This window comes from Balaenoptera musculus, chromosome 1 (assembly GCF_009873245.2).
Source record: "Balaenoptera musculus isolate JJ_BM4_2016_0621 chromosome 1, mBalMus1.pri.v3, whole genome shotgun sequence".
NCBI classification, from domain to species: domain Eukaryota; kingdom Metazoa; phylum Chordata; class Mammalia; order Artiodactyla; family Balaenopteridae; genus Balaenoptera; species Balaenoptera musculus.
Window position 1 is genome coordinate 113,477,145 of NC_045785.1, and position 15,484 is coordinate 113,492,628.

A 15,484-nucleotide genomic window follows, 5' to 3' on the forward strand; every position below is an offset into this window, starting at 1 on the left:
ACACCATTTATTTACAAAGGCCAGTGTGGGAGTTGGGGGAGGTAGGGAGGGAAAGCCACACAGACATCCTCTCTGGACTGCTTGGGACCCTTTCCCACTTGGAGAAAATTCTGTTCCTCTTGCCTCCATATTCCCAGCAATGGGTCCTCCGAGCAGCTGGGCTAAGTAGCAGAGAGAGGGGGTGATATGAGCCTCCTCTGTGCTCCAACAGAGCAATGTCCAATTCCAGATCAAAGGCATCATTGCTGCCCTCTCCTTTCCTTCCTCAAATAGAACTTTCTGGCCTGGAGGGAAACAGTGAAAACTCAAAGGGCAGGAGCTAAGACGCCAAACGCCAGGGGTTCTAGAGGGAAAGACCCCTCCCCTACTATTCCCCGAAGCAATGAGGGGAGGGGTAATAAGGGTGCTGGTCACAGCCCTGACAGCTTCAGAAGAGGTACCCACACTACCCTTGGGTTACCCAGCATCCAGAAGCCCAGGGGATCTAGCTCTCCAGGCTGTATTTATTCCTGACCTAGACTGGCCCTTTTGCCTACTTCTCTCTGGTGGGAGAAAACTCTAAACCAGAAATCAACAAGGGATCCACCCTCCCACTCAACTCACATGCACATGTGTCCGTGCATGCATTCATGCACCCACCCCCACACACACCCCCACTGCTAAGACAGACCCCAATCCTCTTCATGTCTTTTGAGGGGAGCTTAAATTACTGGTACCTGGAGACACAGACAGGTCCTGGGTTCATGGAAATGTGTGTGTATATATATAAGCATGTGTGTTTGCGGAAATGGAACCAACATAACCCCCTGTGAGCCGTATTGTTTAGCTTCATTGAGCCCTTTTCTTCCACTCAAATTCCGTTAACATCTCTTAAGTCTCCTTTGCCAGGCCTGAGCCTGGACTCTCTGGCCTAAAAGAACTATTAGTGCTTCCATTCCCTGTCATTCCAACTTCCAAGTCCTCTACTCAGGCTCTTTCCCCGATTCCCTTCCTCCAGAAAATCTCATTCCCTCCTCCCCTCATTGGGCTGGTCCAGGGCCTGTTAATTCGTCCTCCAGAGGGCTGTGTCTCACCTCTCCCTTCAGACAGGGAGAACAGGCATCTTCCTTCCTCTGGAAGTCCCAACAGACCCCATGAAAAAGTGCTGGGTGAAGTGAACAGAACAGGGGGTGAGGAGGAAAATCACAGCCTGTTTCACCTGCCCCTCCTTCAGAACATGGAAGTCTAGCATTGGTTAGGCTGGAGGTGGGAGGGGATGGGGGAGAAAGAAGGAAGAGTTACCAAAAGTAAACATAAGACAAGCAAAACCCTAGTGGTACAGACAGAATACCCTGTTCCAGTAAAGCAGAGAGTCGGTTCCTCCTTCAGCTCTGCACTGCCACTGAGAAGTTTGAAGGTTGCAAAGGTGAAGGGGGGGAGGGCCAAGGAGGAGGGGCCAATCAACAAAACTGTGAGAACTGTTTAAATAGCTCTGCTAGAGCAGGACCAGGAGAGAAGGTTCTACAAGAGGGGCAGAAGTAAAACTGGAATTCTCAGAGCTACGGGGCTGGGGCCCATGCCTCTAAAGTCACCCTGCCGTCTGGAGAGGACAAGGGAGAAGACAGAAGGGATGACAAGCCGCAGAGGGTCGGAACCAAACGCTGGCATCGAGGGACGGGAGAGGCAGGAGGCACGGGCCGAGGGATTAGGACAGCTGAGAGCCCAGGAGTCTCTCGATAGCTGCGTTGATGTCCCCTCCTGTGGCGATCAGGGCCTGCAGGTTGGCCTCACGATTGATGAAGCCCATGGAGTTGAGCTGCTCCAGCTGCTGCTGAAACCTCACTTCTGGCGTCTGCACCTGGAGGGGACAGGCCTTTTGAAGCGGGCACAGGACCAACCCCAGGGGGCCTATCTGATTCTGAGCGTTTATAATGGTGAGAAGAAGACATCCTCAGAGTCAACCAATGGGGCAGGGGTCGGTGAGCTGCAAACAGAGGCCAAGGAGCCGGCGTCCCAAGTCACTAAACAACTGTGTCATCATAAGGCAGGGGGCATCTCTCTTAAGATTTCGAAGTAATAGGTAGGCCTAGATCAGCCAATATTCCCAACTGCTTTCCATCAACACTCTGGAGATGTTAACAGGCAATCCAAAAGCCAAATGTTCTGTGGTTGATAAATACCACCTCCAAACCCCCTCCTTCCTGGCAGTCATCACACACACGGCCATATTAAAGGTCAGAGAAGGGCCCCAGGAAAGCAAGAACCTGTTAATTGTGTTTAACCAATCAACAAACACGGTTATTTACGAAAGAGAAGGCTTTTCATTTTTGACACTCCTATAAACATCTCCTGGAAATGTTTTCCCCAAGGCATGTTTAGGAGGCACTAGCCTAGATCATGAACAGAAGACTCAGAGCTGGAAGGAGCCCAGCAATCACAGAGGCCCCCAACATGCAGTACAAGAGCCGTTTCCAATGCTCTGTGCTGTTTTTCATCACGGTCCACACAATTTAAGCTGGACTGGGCCTTGGGGATCCCTTCATCCAGCCCCCTCAGTGCCCTGCACAGAGCTGGGCACACTTATATTCCTGTTGAAAGGCTTTTCCCAGATGAGTCACAGAGGCCATAGAAGGGTTAAGGGGTTCATCCCTGCTCCTCCCCCAAACCCCAGGCCTTGACTATGTGGCCCAGGGCTCTGGTCACCTCACCTCCCAGAATCCTCCTCTCTTGTCTCAGAGAGGGAGGCTACTTTAATTATCAAAAGGGTCCTCTGATATAAGCAGAAATGGTGTAACAGTAGTTAAAGTGTAAATTCTGGAGCCAGCATGCCTCAGTTTGAATTTTAGCTCCATTACTTTCTAGATATGTGACTCTGAGCAAGCCAATTAACCTCTCTGGGCTTTAGTTTTCCCCTTTTGTAACACAGAAATAATAATAATAGCTTCCTGGCAAGGCTGTTGTGGAGAATAAAGTAAATGAGCTCTTATACATAAGGCACATAGACCAGTACCCAGCTGACCCAGTAAGCACCATTACTAGTCTCATCTCTATTTCACAGCTGTGGAAACTAAACTTACGGAAGATCGGTAACTTGCCCAAGGCTAGAAAGTAGCAGACCAGGAACTAAAGCCAGGTCTGGCTGACTCCGAAGTCTGCTCTGCTGTCTCCATTCTACTGCCACCCTTAACACTGCAGGGTCCCAGCACCAGCCCCGCTGCCCCATGTACCTGTGAGTTTCCACTTCCAGCCAAAAGCTGGATCATCTGCTGCATGAGCTGCTGCTGAGCACTGGAGGCCCCTGTTGGAGAGGATGTGGCTGGCGGGGCTGGCAAGGAGGTGGGGGCCTCAGGCGCAGACCCAGTGTTGCTGCCTGCAGAGGAGGCTGGGGTCCGGGACATCCCAAAAGAGCCAAGGCTGCAGGCAGGAGAGACCAAGAGGTGGGAGATGGCCTCTGAGAAAGGGATGGCAATGTGAGAGCCAGAAGGAAAAGCAGTTGGAAGGAACAGGAAAACACACCCTCAGAGACACAAGGGCTGCTCAGAGAGTGGCAGAGAAAGGGGTTGAGGGGGAGGAGTAGCCAGAACCTTGCTGCCCACCTGCCACCGACTCTCACCTGGGTACCAGTCCGGGGGCCTCGGTCTGCAAGGTCTGCAGTCCCTGCTGGATCTGCAGCAGCGCCTGCATGGCTCGGGGATTGGTAAGAATGGAGAGTGACTCCGGGTTCTGCATCTGGTGGGAAACAGCAGAGAAAGGCAACAGGAGGTGCCAGGAGACAGGAGGCAGCCTAGACCCTGAGTCCAGAGCCAAGCGTGGCCCCTCCTTTAAATTCTACCCACTGGGCCTCGGGGTCCACCCCGGCCCTCAACCTCCGCCCATCTAGGCTCCTCACTCACCTGCTGCAGGAAGACTGGGAGCTGCAGGCGGAGCTGCTCCTGCAGCTGGGGGTTCCCCGCGAAGAGCGGCACGTTCACCATCATCTGCCAGGGTGAAGGCAGTAGGGGAGGCCTGGGCCTACCCACCCCCAGAATGCCCCCACGGCCTCATCTCCCTTGGCACCCCCTCCACTGCAGGAAATCTGGCCAGCTTTTCCAAGGCTCTCAAAGTATCCTGAAGGCCTAAGTGGGACAGTGAGAGGAAATGGAACTATACTCTGGACGAGGACAAGTCAGGAGCCGGTCTGACGAGGATGATGATAGCTAACATTTCCGAGTACGTAGGGCTTACTACGTGCCATGCCATGTTCTAAACACTTTATGGTATTAACTCAACCCTCACAACTCTCTGAGGCAGGAACTATTGTTATTACCATTTTACAGATGAGGAAACTGGGGTTAAATAACTTGCTTGGCTCACACAGCTAGGAAGTGGCAGAGCTCAATACAGAAACCCAGGCAGTCTGGCTCCAGAGTGTTTTGATCATCACAAGCAACAGCCCCCAGTACACTCCACTCGTGCCAGTTCCATACCTGAGCAGCAAAGTCGGGGTTCTGGGCAAGCGTTTGCATCATGCTGCGCATGTAGGGGGCTGAGATCACATTCTGCATCAGCTGGGGGTTCTCAGAGATCTGCTGGAGGAGAGCCTGCATTTCCGGGCTGTTGAACATCCCTAGGACAAGAAGGAAAAAACAAGAGAAAAGGGGTCCAGATGGAAACCAGATGCCTCACTTCAATCTACATTACTTCAGGCACTGAGTGGTTACAAAACTCAGAAAGGCAATGGTAAAATGGGCACCCAAGTACTGGGGCGTGGGTCCAAGTCTCTCTTGACTCCGAGGTCATCTCGCCCGGCTTTGTCCTGGCCCCTTCCCCAACTACTCTGCTAAGGACAAGCCAGTTGCAAACTAGGTCTGATTCATGCCCCTCTGGACTGTTCCTGCCACAGGTCAGATGTCAGAGTTGGAAAGGATGTGACTAAAGATCATCCAGTTCAATGGTTTTCAAACTTGTCTTAGCAGCAGAGACCCTTTCCTCAAACCAGATCTCACTTGGAAACCAAGTATGTCAGTGGTCTGGTTGGAGCTGGGGCAGGAGGCCTGGAGCCTTTCGCTTTTGGTCTTCCCTCATCCTGGAGATGGGCCAGAGCCCTCAAGACTCAGAAGTACAATTTTAAAACCATGGATCAGGTTCAAGTACCTTATTTATGAAATAAGCACATAGAGGGGAAGGGACTTTCCCAATCAAGATGCTCCCCAGGGTACAGAGAAATCAGAGCATCTGCCACACATCCCTAGAGCCATATGTATTGTCATAGTCCAGACAAATGGGGCATCTCCCAGGGTTGTGCAGTGCATAACCTGCACTTCTGTACAAGGCAGCTCTGCACATCCCTCTCCCCCAGCCCACATCTACCTGCCCCCTGATTCCTCTCCCACACCCCATTCCCAGTCTGACCCATTTACTCTAGATAGTACCAGCAGTGTTGAAAGAGCTTAGGAAGTGGGGCCTGGTTTACTCATGAGCCTTTACTTAGGTCACTCCTAGGGACATCAGGACAGAGCCAGAACCAACCCTTACCCTGAGGGGCCGAGCCACTACTCCAGGCTACAGAGCCCCCTCTGTGGCTTCAATACAGTCTCACCTCTGTCTTCAATATTCTGGAGCAGTGTGAACCCCATTCAGTCCTGGGGCAGAGGGACTGCCCTGGTGACCCCACTAAGCTCCTTCCACCCTAGGACATACCTGACCCCAGGCTAGCCGCATTGATCCCAAAGGGGTTCGAGACTGTCGGGTGCACCTGGCTGGTCCCCGATCCTCCGGTGCCCTCCCCACCGGACCCGGGGGCCTGGGAGGTGGGGGGCGAGGGGCTCCAGGGGTTAGGGAGGGGCTCTCGATTCTCAGTCCGCAGAGGCTGGGAGGATGAGCTGTCGGAGTTCCCGGCCAGGGAAGAGAAGGGGTTGTTGCCAAACTGGGAGGAGGGAAAGGTTTTGGGTTAAGGACTGAAACAAATCAGGGATAAGGGCTAGGCCCTTTCTTTATTCTCACCTAATAGCCTCCCCTTCCCCAGGAAAGGCAGAGAGATCTAAAACCTTGGAGGTCCTCAGGTCAATTTCTAGCCCCACAATGGGCAACTTCACCCTCATCCTGCAGGGTGGGAGCTGCCTGATGCTGATGACTGGATAACTGAACCCCTCAGATAACTGGAAACGTCACATCTCCCCTGGTGGCTCTAAATATTTGGTATCTAATCTCCTCTGTGCTCTATAGTATCAATACTTTACACACACCTTTCCCATTGTGTAGTGAGATATTTGTTTTCCTTAGCTCTTAAGGGGCAGAGACAATGTCAGATTCACCTTTGCACCCCTGGCCCCTGACACTAGTAGGTGCTCAATAGGTAATTATTGGCTTGATGGGAGCTGGCTCTCTACTTCGACCCCGATCTGCCTCTAGCTCTCCCTTTTCCAGCCACCTTGGTCTAAGACTAACTCCACCGAACCCTCTCCCTCACCCCCAGGTCCCCCACGTGGCATTCTGTCCATCCAGGCACACCAAAATGGAGCCCCTTAGTGGGCACACCTCTGGCTAAGCACACCTCCCTAGGTCTTCTCCTCCTTCTGTTGCTTCTCCATGTAATCTCCTCCTTCTGTTGCTTCTCCATGTAATCTCCTCCTTCCCCTCCCTCCCCACAGCCTATCTCCTCAGACTGGCTGCTTCAGCTAAACAGTCCCCATCAGCACCAGGCCCCCAACTATGTTATCCAGGATCGTCTCAGGGTCTGCACCCCACCATATGGTGGGCTGCCCACGGCAGCACCCACATGTCCTCCCTCTGGACCCACCAACACCCACGCAGGAGGTACCTGAGCAGCCTCAGCCCCTCCCCACCATGGAGTTTCGTGTCCAGTCACTTTTCCTGTTTATTCGAAGGGGGACATGGGGACCAGGGCTGACCAAGGACTCTCCTGCTCTGAGCTGTGGTTCCTTCACCCTACCAGATGCCTGTGCAGATAACAGGGCTTGCAGGCCAGGGTTCATGCACCAGTTTCAGTCTTTGTCAACGTTTCAGATTTCCTGTTCAGGTAACTTGCCTAGCACCCAAACCCACCTAGTTCTGGGTCCTGCTTTGCTCTTCCCCATACACCCTAAGGCCTGAATTTCTTTCCCTGAACTCCCAAAAGTGATAATAGCTGCCATTTATTGAGCACCTACTATGTGCCTGACCCATTTATTCTAATGTTTACAATATCCCTCTAATATACCAGTTCTCAAAGTGTGGTCCTAGGACCCCTGCAAGGTTTAAAAACCATTTTTATAATCCTAAGATGTCATTTGCCTTTTTCACTCCCATTCTCTCATAAGTATTCAGTGGAGTTTTCCAAAGGCTATGTAACATGTGACATTGCAACGGATTGAATGCAGAAGCAGATATAAGAATCCAGCTGTCTTGTAGTAAGCCAGACATTCAAGAGATCTGCAAAAAAGTCAAACAAGGCCATTCTTTCCTCTAAAGTTTTGTTTTGGAAAATAGTTATTTTTCAAAAGAATATGCTAAATGTTAATGTATAATGGATTTATTGTTATTTTTAAATGAGTTAAAAATAAATTTTTTTTTACTTCTCAGTTTTAATTTCAGATACAGTGAATATCAATAGGCCTAACCCACAAAAACAAAAGCTTTTGGGGTCCTCTATAATTTTTAAGTGTATAAAGGGGTTCAGAGGGGAATTCCCTGGCGGTCTAGTGGTTAGGACTCCGAGCTTCCACTGCAGGGGGCTCGGGTTCAATCCCTGGTTGGGGAACTAAGACCCCCGCATTCCACACGGTGTGGCCAAAAAAAAAAAAATTTTTTTTTTAAGTTAAACAAAAAATAAATAAAGGGGTCCAGAGACCAAAATGATTGAGAATACTGCTATAACACATTGTCTCCATTTTGCAAATGAGGAAGTGAAGACTCAGGGAGGTTAAGCAACTCACTTAAGATCACACCACTGAAGTATGATGGAGCAGGTATTTGAATCCAGGTTTGTTGATGCCAAACGTTATGTTCTTTTAGCTGAACCAGTGGTTCACACACCTTAGAGTACATCAGAATTAGCTGGGTGCTTGTTATAAAGCCTTGCTCAACTACTTGAATTTTTTTTAACCAGGTACATACATTACTTTGATATACATTTTTAAATTAAATACTTAAATAAAATAAAACTTAAAATAAATTAATTTCTTTAAAAACTCACAGTTGATCCCTATAGCACTTTCTAAAATTTGAAAGAGCAATGCCAAGAATAACCAAGATGATGGTGAAGAATAAGCTGGAAGGGGGGAGGGGAGGTTCACCCTACCTGATGCCCAGACTTAATTAAGACAATGTGGCATCATCGTAGGGACAGGGTCAACAAGGCACACTCATCTGTGGAGACTTGGTGTAGGGCAGAGATGGCATGAACAAGGACTCCGTTGGGATAGCACGGGCCACTCAGGATATGGTGCTTTTTCCTTTCCACAAGGAAGAAGGAATGTGAGGCCCCACCCTCCCACTTGGGCGCTGGTTGGGGATGGCGGGGCGTTCAGTCTGTGAAAGTCCATCCAGCTGTACGCTTATGATATGTGCACCTTTCTGCAACTGTATTATTCTTCAATAAAACATTTTTAGATTTTTTTAAAAAACAAGTTTAAAATTTTATGAAGAGCATGATACCACTTCTATAAGGTTGAAAATATGCAAAACGAGGCCACAGATTGTTTATGGATTCATACATAGGTAATAAAAGAATCGAAATGACAAACACCAACTTCAGGGTGGTAGTTAGCTCCGGAGAGGGAAAGAGAGGTATAAGATGGGGGAGGGATATGTGAAGGCTGCAATTCTATGTGTAATATCTTATTTGCTAATGTTTAATACGTCTAGGAAAACATACAAAATACTAACAACATTTGTTAACTCTGGGGTGGAAAAGAGGCGGCTGGGGGATGGAAATAGCAGGATCCCTTGTGTATACTTTTGTTGAGCTTGTATACCTTTCTATACTTTTTAAATACCGTTTTGTTTACTTTGTGTAACTTTTGAGTTTTGAAACAGGTAAATGTATAATGTATTTAGTGTAAGCTAAACTTTAAAAAAAGAACCCAAAAAGGCACTGAAACTATATATGGCAACATTTTAGGGCCACAAGGGTACAAGAGAATGCTATACTTTTTGTATATTTGGAAAGAATTCTTAAAGCCTTTTTTAACGTGCATATTCCCAGGACTTGATTCCAGAGATTGATTCAATAAATAGCTCAAAGGTGGGGACCAGGAATCTCATGGTGAACGAGATCCCCAGGTGATTCTGATGCAGGTGATCTGTGGACCACACTTGAGACACACTGTGCTAGGGCTGGCTGTTTGACCCCAGGCCTGCCCCACAACCTTTGAGCCCTTGGTGCAAGAAGTTTGTCAGAACAATGTCAAATCCCTTGGATACTACCCTTCGCCCACTTCCCTAGGGAACTCTGCTATCTTCTGCCCTAGTGCCTCAGTCCCATGCCAAGTTGGACCATCCCTGGCTATGCAGCATGAGAACCACTTTTAAGCCAAGGCCCACCCTCAGGGCGCTAGGGAAGGAAAGAGGAGCAGACAGCACCTCAGTCTTGCCTGGATCTGGGGTAGGTAATCCTGAGTCCAGACTGCCCTCCCACAGCCCAGCCCCTGGCCCCACCTGTTCCCGGGCAGCACTAAACATGGGCTCCTGGATGTCCGTGTACATGCGGCGGAGGGCATTATACCCTCCAGGGATGCTCTCCAGGTTGCTTAGGGCCCGGTCCTGGTTCCGCATCATCTCCTGCATCATGGCTGGATTCCGAGCAAGCTCCATCGTCTGGTGGAAAAGGGAAAGAGAGAGAATGGCCCTGGAACCAGGGGATCACCAAGCTTGGAAAAGAGTGGGCCCTGATGAGGAGGTCTGCATCAGGACCAGGGTCCAGGGCCTAGGAACTGACCCATAGTGGCAGGGAGTAGGGTGAACTGGACTTCCTTCCTCTACTGTCACCTTGGCTCTAACCCTGCCTCCCTATGGGTATTCTGGTTGACTTCTGGGGGTACAATGATCCCAGATGGGGTGAGGGCAGCAGCTTCCCTCCCTCAGGTTCAGAGGATCCACAGAAGTGTCAGGGAGCACAAGGAAGTTGAATAAGAAAGGACATGAGAAAGAAGAAGACGCAAAAGAGAAAATTAACATCTACTGAGCAGTTACGACATACAGGCACTCGGCTAAGTACTTTACAGAATTCAAATCACTTAATACCCACAATAACCATCCCGTGTAGGTATTTCTGTCCCTATTTAGCAGATGAGAAAATAGGCTCAGAGACTCACTGCCTGGGACACACAGCCAGTTAGTGGTGGAGACAAGGTTTAAGGCCAGATTGGTCTGTCTGACTGAGACCAGACTATGGCTTCTGGTAAATAACAAGTTGGGGAGGGAAAGGATTCAAGCTGGGACAATGCTACCAACACCTTCTAGATCTCACCCCAGGTCTTTGGCCTCACTGAATCTTGAGAAACAGGATGGGGGCTTTCTCTTGGGAACCAATGGCTCACTTTCAATAAGGAGGGGGTGACCTATGTCAGCTCTAGGGGACAGCAGTACATAACAGATAAAATGAGCATAGCTGCTTCTTGTTCCCATCCAACTTGGAATGCCTTCCCTGTCCTTCTTCCCAAATTTGCTCCACACTTGCCTCTTCTAAGACACTTTTATGTCTATGATAAGATTCTGATCTCTTATCCCACAATTCGTTCATTTAATAAGTACTTACTGAGTGACTACTATATACCAGGCACTGTTCTAGGCAGTGAACAAAACACTTGCAAATCCTTGCCCTTCTGGAACTTATCTTCTGGTGAGTCTAGCACTAGTGTCCACAGCTCTGCTGAGATCATCTACCCTCGTCCCATCCCCTGGTGGATGGCCACGAGATGGAGCTCCTAAAGACCAACACCAAAGCACCTCCCCTGGGTCTCCCTTACCCACCAGGCCCTGTCCAGACACAATGCTCCCCAATCCTCCTATTATCTTTCATTCCCAGGCCTTTGTACTTGCTGTCCCTCAGCCCTGAATACTCTTCTCTTTTTCTTCCTCTGGTTCATTCTTCCTCTTTTGGGTCTCTGCTTGGGTGACACTTCCTTTAGGGCCTCCTCTGAGCCCCAGGTAGGATCAGGAGCCCTTCTGTGTGCTTCTAGGGGATACTGTGACTATCTCTATAATAGCACCGACCACACTTTATTATAACTGCCTGCTTACTTGTCCCACTTCCCTTTGAGACCAGAAGTTCCTGGAAAGCTAGGCCTATGTCTTTTCATCACTGTACCCCCAGGGCTCAAAACATGGCTGCTGAATGAATGAATGAATAAGTCAAGGTAGGACAAGGTGGGAAAAGGCCAGGCAGGGCACAGCTGGGCACCAGGTGTCCTCCACAATCCCAACCTTCTCTCAGACCCACCTGCCTCATGAGCTCAGGGTTGTTGAGCATGTGGCTGATCTCGGGGTTCCGCTCCATCAGCTGCTGCATCTGGGGGTTGGCCATGATCATGTGGCGCATCAGGTCGGGGTTAGACATCATGTCCTGGACCAGGGGGTTCTCCATGATCTGCGACAGCATCTCAGGATTGGACATCAGCTGCCTCTGCATCTGCTGCTGCAGCTCCATGAAGTTGGCAGAGCCCAGGCCCAGGCTGCCCAGGCCCAGGATGCCCCCAAAGCCAGCTGGGGGGAGGGGGCAGGGTCACAGTCTGTTGCAAGACTCTTCCCCTACCTGGCCAGAGCCACTGAAGTCAGGTCTCCAGGATGGGCCCCTTCTGCTTCTCACATCTCCCTTTTCCAATCATTTCCACAGCCCCAGCCCTGATCCACTGCTGGCAGACAGATGTGAGCCTACTAGACTGAGACCTCTTTGATGGCCGAGGCTGACAGGCAGGCACAATACTGAGCACAGAGAGGGCAACCAGGGATGGCCTACCGAATGAGCAAATAAATATTCCCCAACCGGCTACTGTTGGACCCACCTTTTTCCCAAACTCCAATATCTTTACCCAGGGTTCCCCACATCCCCAGCCCCATTTCTCCCCTCACTCTTAACATTTTGCCATGCTCTCCTCTTCTGGGAAGCCCTCACAAACTGGTTTCTTCCCCCTCTTGGCTCAAGTACCAAGGTCTGGACCCCTATGTCCAGGGGTCCCCAATCCCCATCGAACCAGGAGCAGGGACCATATTTTCCCCTCTTCTTGGCTCTCCCCCACTCCACAGCCCAAAACAGGACAGTGCCTTCCACCCTAAAGGCTTACAGAGTATGGATGCAGTGGCACTGGGAGGTCCCTCCCCAGTCCCTGGGGAGGTACCCCCCCCACTGCTCCTTCGGCTTCCACTGCCAGTATCCGAAGTGGCACTGCCAGAAGTGGAGGGCTGGGCAGAAGTGGCAGGTGAAGCAGGCGTGGTGGAGGGCGCTGAGGCTGGGTCTGGAGTGGAAGGGGAAGAAGCAGTGGCAGTAGCCGGATCTTGAACCCTGAGGACAGAAAGAAAAATCCTAGTTGAAGTGAACACAAAAGGGAAGACAATGATTTCTATATTTGCTGTGCAGGTTCAGCCCTAACCCAAGCCACCTCCTAAGCAACCCTGAGGCTGGGGCAGGGTCATGCTAGGGGCAGTCAGTAAATCAGACAGAGGAAGAGAGGAGAGAGTATCCTCTATCTTCAGGGTATTCAGGGAGAGGTAAATCAGGTTCCCTTCCCCTGCAGATGAGATCACAGGGCTTCCTGGCAATCCATCCAAGAGCCACCTTCCTGGGCCTTGGCATAGGCCTTAGATGTACAGTTGAACAATGGGTGAGAAAGTATCAGATGGGGAAAAAAGTGCCCAGTCCGAAGCTGGACCTGCTCCTCTCCTGAACTTACTTCTGAGGGGTCTTGATGACCAGATGGACAGTGAGCCCATCCTTGATCCCATGCTGGTTCAGTGTGTCCCCATCCTTGAGGATCTTGCCTGCGAAGATCAGGACCAGCTGATCCTGCTGAGCCTTAAATCTCCGGGAGATTTCCTCTTTGAACTGTGATCAAGAGGCAAAGGTCACTGTGAAGGCTGCCTGGGCTCCTCCAACCAGGGACCCTGCCTCTTCTTCAAAGCCTCTGTATTCCCTTGCTCCCACCTCTAGTCGTGGGAAGTCCTTTCAGCAGTCCTGACTGCATCCCTCCAGCTGCAATAAGCAGCTCCTTTCTTAACCAAGGAGGTGGACCAGTTAGAAGCTCCTCTCAGCTCTACCCCAGGGTCTCCCACCCTAGAAAGCCCTTGCTTCTATCTGCCACTCCTTCTTCAGTCCATCCACCCAGTTCCCTGTGAGCATACTACCTGGGCAGTTCTCTCCATCCCAACTCCTTCAACAGCCTTGGGCCCAGGCCCTATCTCCCTTCAGCCTTCTCTTTCCTCTCTTTATTCCCAGTGTTCTTGTAACAACTACAACAAATAGATCCCATTTATAACAGCACTAACTATTCACTAGTTAAGAGTTCCATGAGATACATGTTAATTATTATCTCCATTTTAAAGACGAGAAAACTGAGGATCAGAGCAGTTAGGTAACTTGCTCTGGGCAGACTGGAACTCAGGTCTTGACATCAAAGCCCAGGCTCTTAACCAAACACATGGGGCCACTCAATTAGGGCTGATTTCAAATTCAGTTTTGCAGGCAAAAATTATTTAAATTCTGGAATGTAGTCATTTTATAAGGTGGGGGAGGGGCAATGACGGCACTAAAGGCTGGCTTGGGGAGAGTTAGACTCCCCAAATCTATCAGCAACACCTCTATGAACCCAACCAAATCAAACCCACACTCTAAGTAAAAAGAGTGCACTTGTTAAGCAAAGGCAGCTTCCAGATCCCTCCCTTCCAACCAGACGCCTATCTTAAGCCCCGCCTCTGTGAAATTCTGGAGCAGCCAGAGGGGGGTGGTGAACATAGGCAATATTCCCTCATTCACTCATTCAACACATTTTTATTGAGCACCTACTGCACACTGTGTAAATCCCAGAGGGGCTGAGAATCAAATGTAACCACCTCGATTTGAAAGAGTACGAAACATCCGGGCAGAGGGAAATCCTACCCCCTGGCCGGGCGTGAGAATGCTGAGCGTTCTCTGAGGCGCACAGTAGGCACCCGGAGCTCTCCCCCAACCTGCGCCTCCCGCCCGCTCAGCTCCTTGCCTGGCCCCCACTCTGACTCGGCGCCTCGAACCCCGACCAGTAACTGGGACGAATACTCCCCTCAAACCCAGGGTCCTTCCCCCTTCCCTGTGCAAGGTGTCCTCTTCCCACTCTCCACCACGCCCCCAGCCCAGGCCACAAGGCAAACCGCCGGCCTCCCTTCCCCAACACGCGCCACGCTCCCCCAGACCACCCCCGCAGGACGCCCCCTACCCTCCTGCCCGTCCCTTCCGCTCCTCCGAGTGCGTGCTGGGCCCCCGCCCTCCTCTCCCCGGCCCTCCCGTACGCCCCACGGTCTCAGAGCCACCCGCCTCTTCGCAGACCCCTCCTCCACGCTCACCCTCACCCCCGCCACCCATACTACCTCTTTGACCGAGGCTCGATCGCAGATCACAATTTCCTCCTTGTCCTTGGGGGTCTTGACGGTGACCCGAATGGGGGGCCTCGTCTCGGCCCCGCTCGGCTCCGCCATGCCGCCGCCGCCACCCGGCCGCCCGCCAGCCCGCCCCGGCTCCTCCTTCTCCCCGCCCGCCTGGCCGTCCGGGCTCGGCTCCGGCGCCTCCAACCCTCCCCTCTCCCCTCCCCTTCCCAAGGCTTCACCGCCCCCTCCGGACCAGCCGCAGCCACAGCGCCCCGGGCGGACTGGGGGGGCCACTGCAGCGGGGTCCGCCCAGGACTGAGCCCGAGGTCCAGCAGCTTGGACAGGGCCTTGCTGGGCTGCGGCCCCCGAGGGGTTCGGGGCGGAGGCGGGGCGTGTCCGTCACTGCGGGACGGGGGCCGAACTAGCTCGCCCAAGCCGAGATGAGGTCCACCCGGGCCCAAAGCTGCCCCCGCCCCTCCGCGGGTTAAGTGCCGCTCCGGGACAAAGGACTTTCTGTGTCGCCGCTTTATCTCCGTTCCCTGTGATAACTGGTCTTTCTCGGGAAGCCCAAATTCTTTCCAGGCCTGAGCCCTCTCCCGACTTTGAGGTTGAATTTTCCCACTTCTGGATGTCCACCTAAAACCTTGTCTCTAGGATTGACTTTATTCCCCTGAGAGTAGTGGCCTGCACGAAGTCTATTAAGTACAGTTCTAGAGATCTGAATTTTGCCTGCGTGGCCCTTCTGAGCCTTGGTTTCCTCAATAGTATCTATCGCCTCATCTCACAGAACTGTGCATAATGTAGAAATTTGCTTTGAAAAGTAACCAAAGGTGTGCCGGACGAATATAGGGATTTTATTTTCTTTTAACTACTGAATCGTGAATTGTCAAGCGGATATGACTTTTCTCTGCCCGAGGGGGTTAAATGTCCTTCCAGTACTGCCTCTGTCCTTTTTCTCCCGCTCTTTTCCCCGATA

At 51.3% G+C, this 15,484-nt stretch overlaps 1 protein-coding gene across 3 annotated transcripts; it reads right to left on the reverse strand.

Annotated features, from left to right (window-relative positions):
* On the reverse strand, nt 1-14,649 carry UBQLN4 (ubiquilin 4). Of its 3 annotated transcripts, XR_005021824.1 has the most exons (12): nt 14,512-14,649; nt 12,846-12,997; nt 12,240-12,457; nt 11,399-11,661; nt 9,616-9,774; nt 5,659-5,884; nt 4,446-4,585; nt 3,873-3,956; nt 3,593-3,708; nt 3,207-3,393; nt 1,074-1,837; nt 1-161 (listed from the first exon to the last, which is right to left on the reverse strand). XR_005021824.1 is itself a non-coding variant. In XM_036868668.1 (11 exons), exons 1-11 carry the CDS (start codon nt 14,617-14,619, stop codon nt 1,685-1,687), a joined length of 1,755 nt encoding a protein of 584 aa, XP_036724563.1. In that variant the 5' UTR covers nt 14,620-14,649; the 3' UTR covers nt 1-1,684. The 3 variants fall into 3 exon arrangements, 2 of the variants coding, with proteins under 2 accessions (XP_036724563.1, XP_036724550.1); XM_036868668.1 differs by having other exon boundaries at nt 1-1,837; nt 3,593-3,657; XM_036868655.1 differs by having other exon boundaries at nt 1-1,837.
* Nucleotides 14,650-15,484: the final 835 nt, after the last annotated feature.

Excerpts from the sequence above, each read along its gene's own strand:
- UBQLN4 (XM_036868655.1), bottom strand. The coding sequence starts at position 14,619 with ATGGCGGAGCCGAGCGGGGCCGAGACGAGGCCCCCCATTCGGGTCACC. Across the intron at positions 9,775-11,398 it reads ACCCTGAGCTCATGAGGCAG|ACGATGGAGCTTGCTCGGAA; the intron begins GTGGGTCTGAGA and ends CTTTTCCACCAG. Across the intron at positions 3,709-3,872 it reads TCCCAGTCTTCCTGCAGCAG|ATGCAGAACCCGGAGTCACT; the intron begins GTGAGTGAGGAG and ends GTTTCCCACCAG.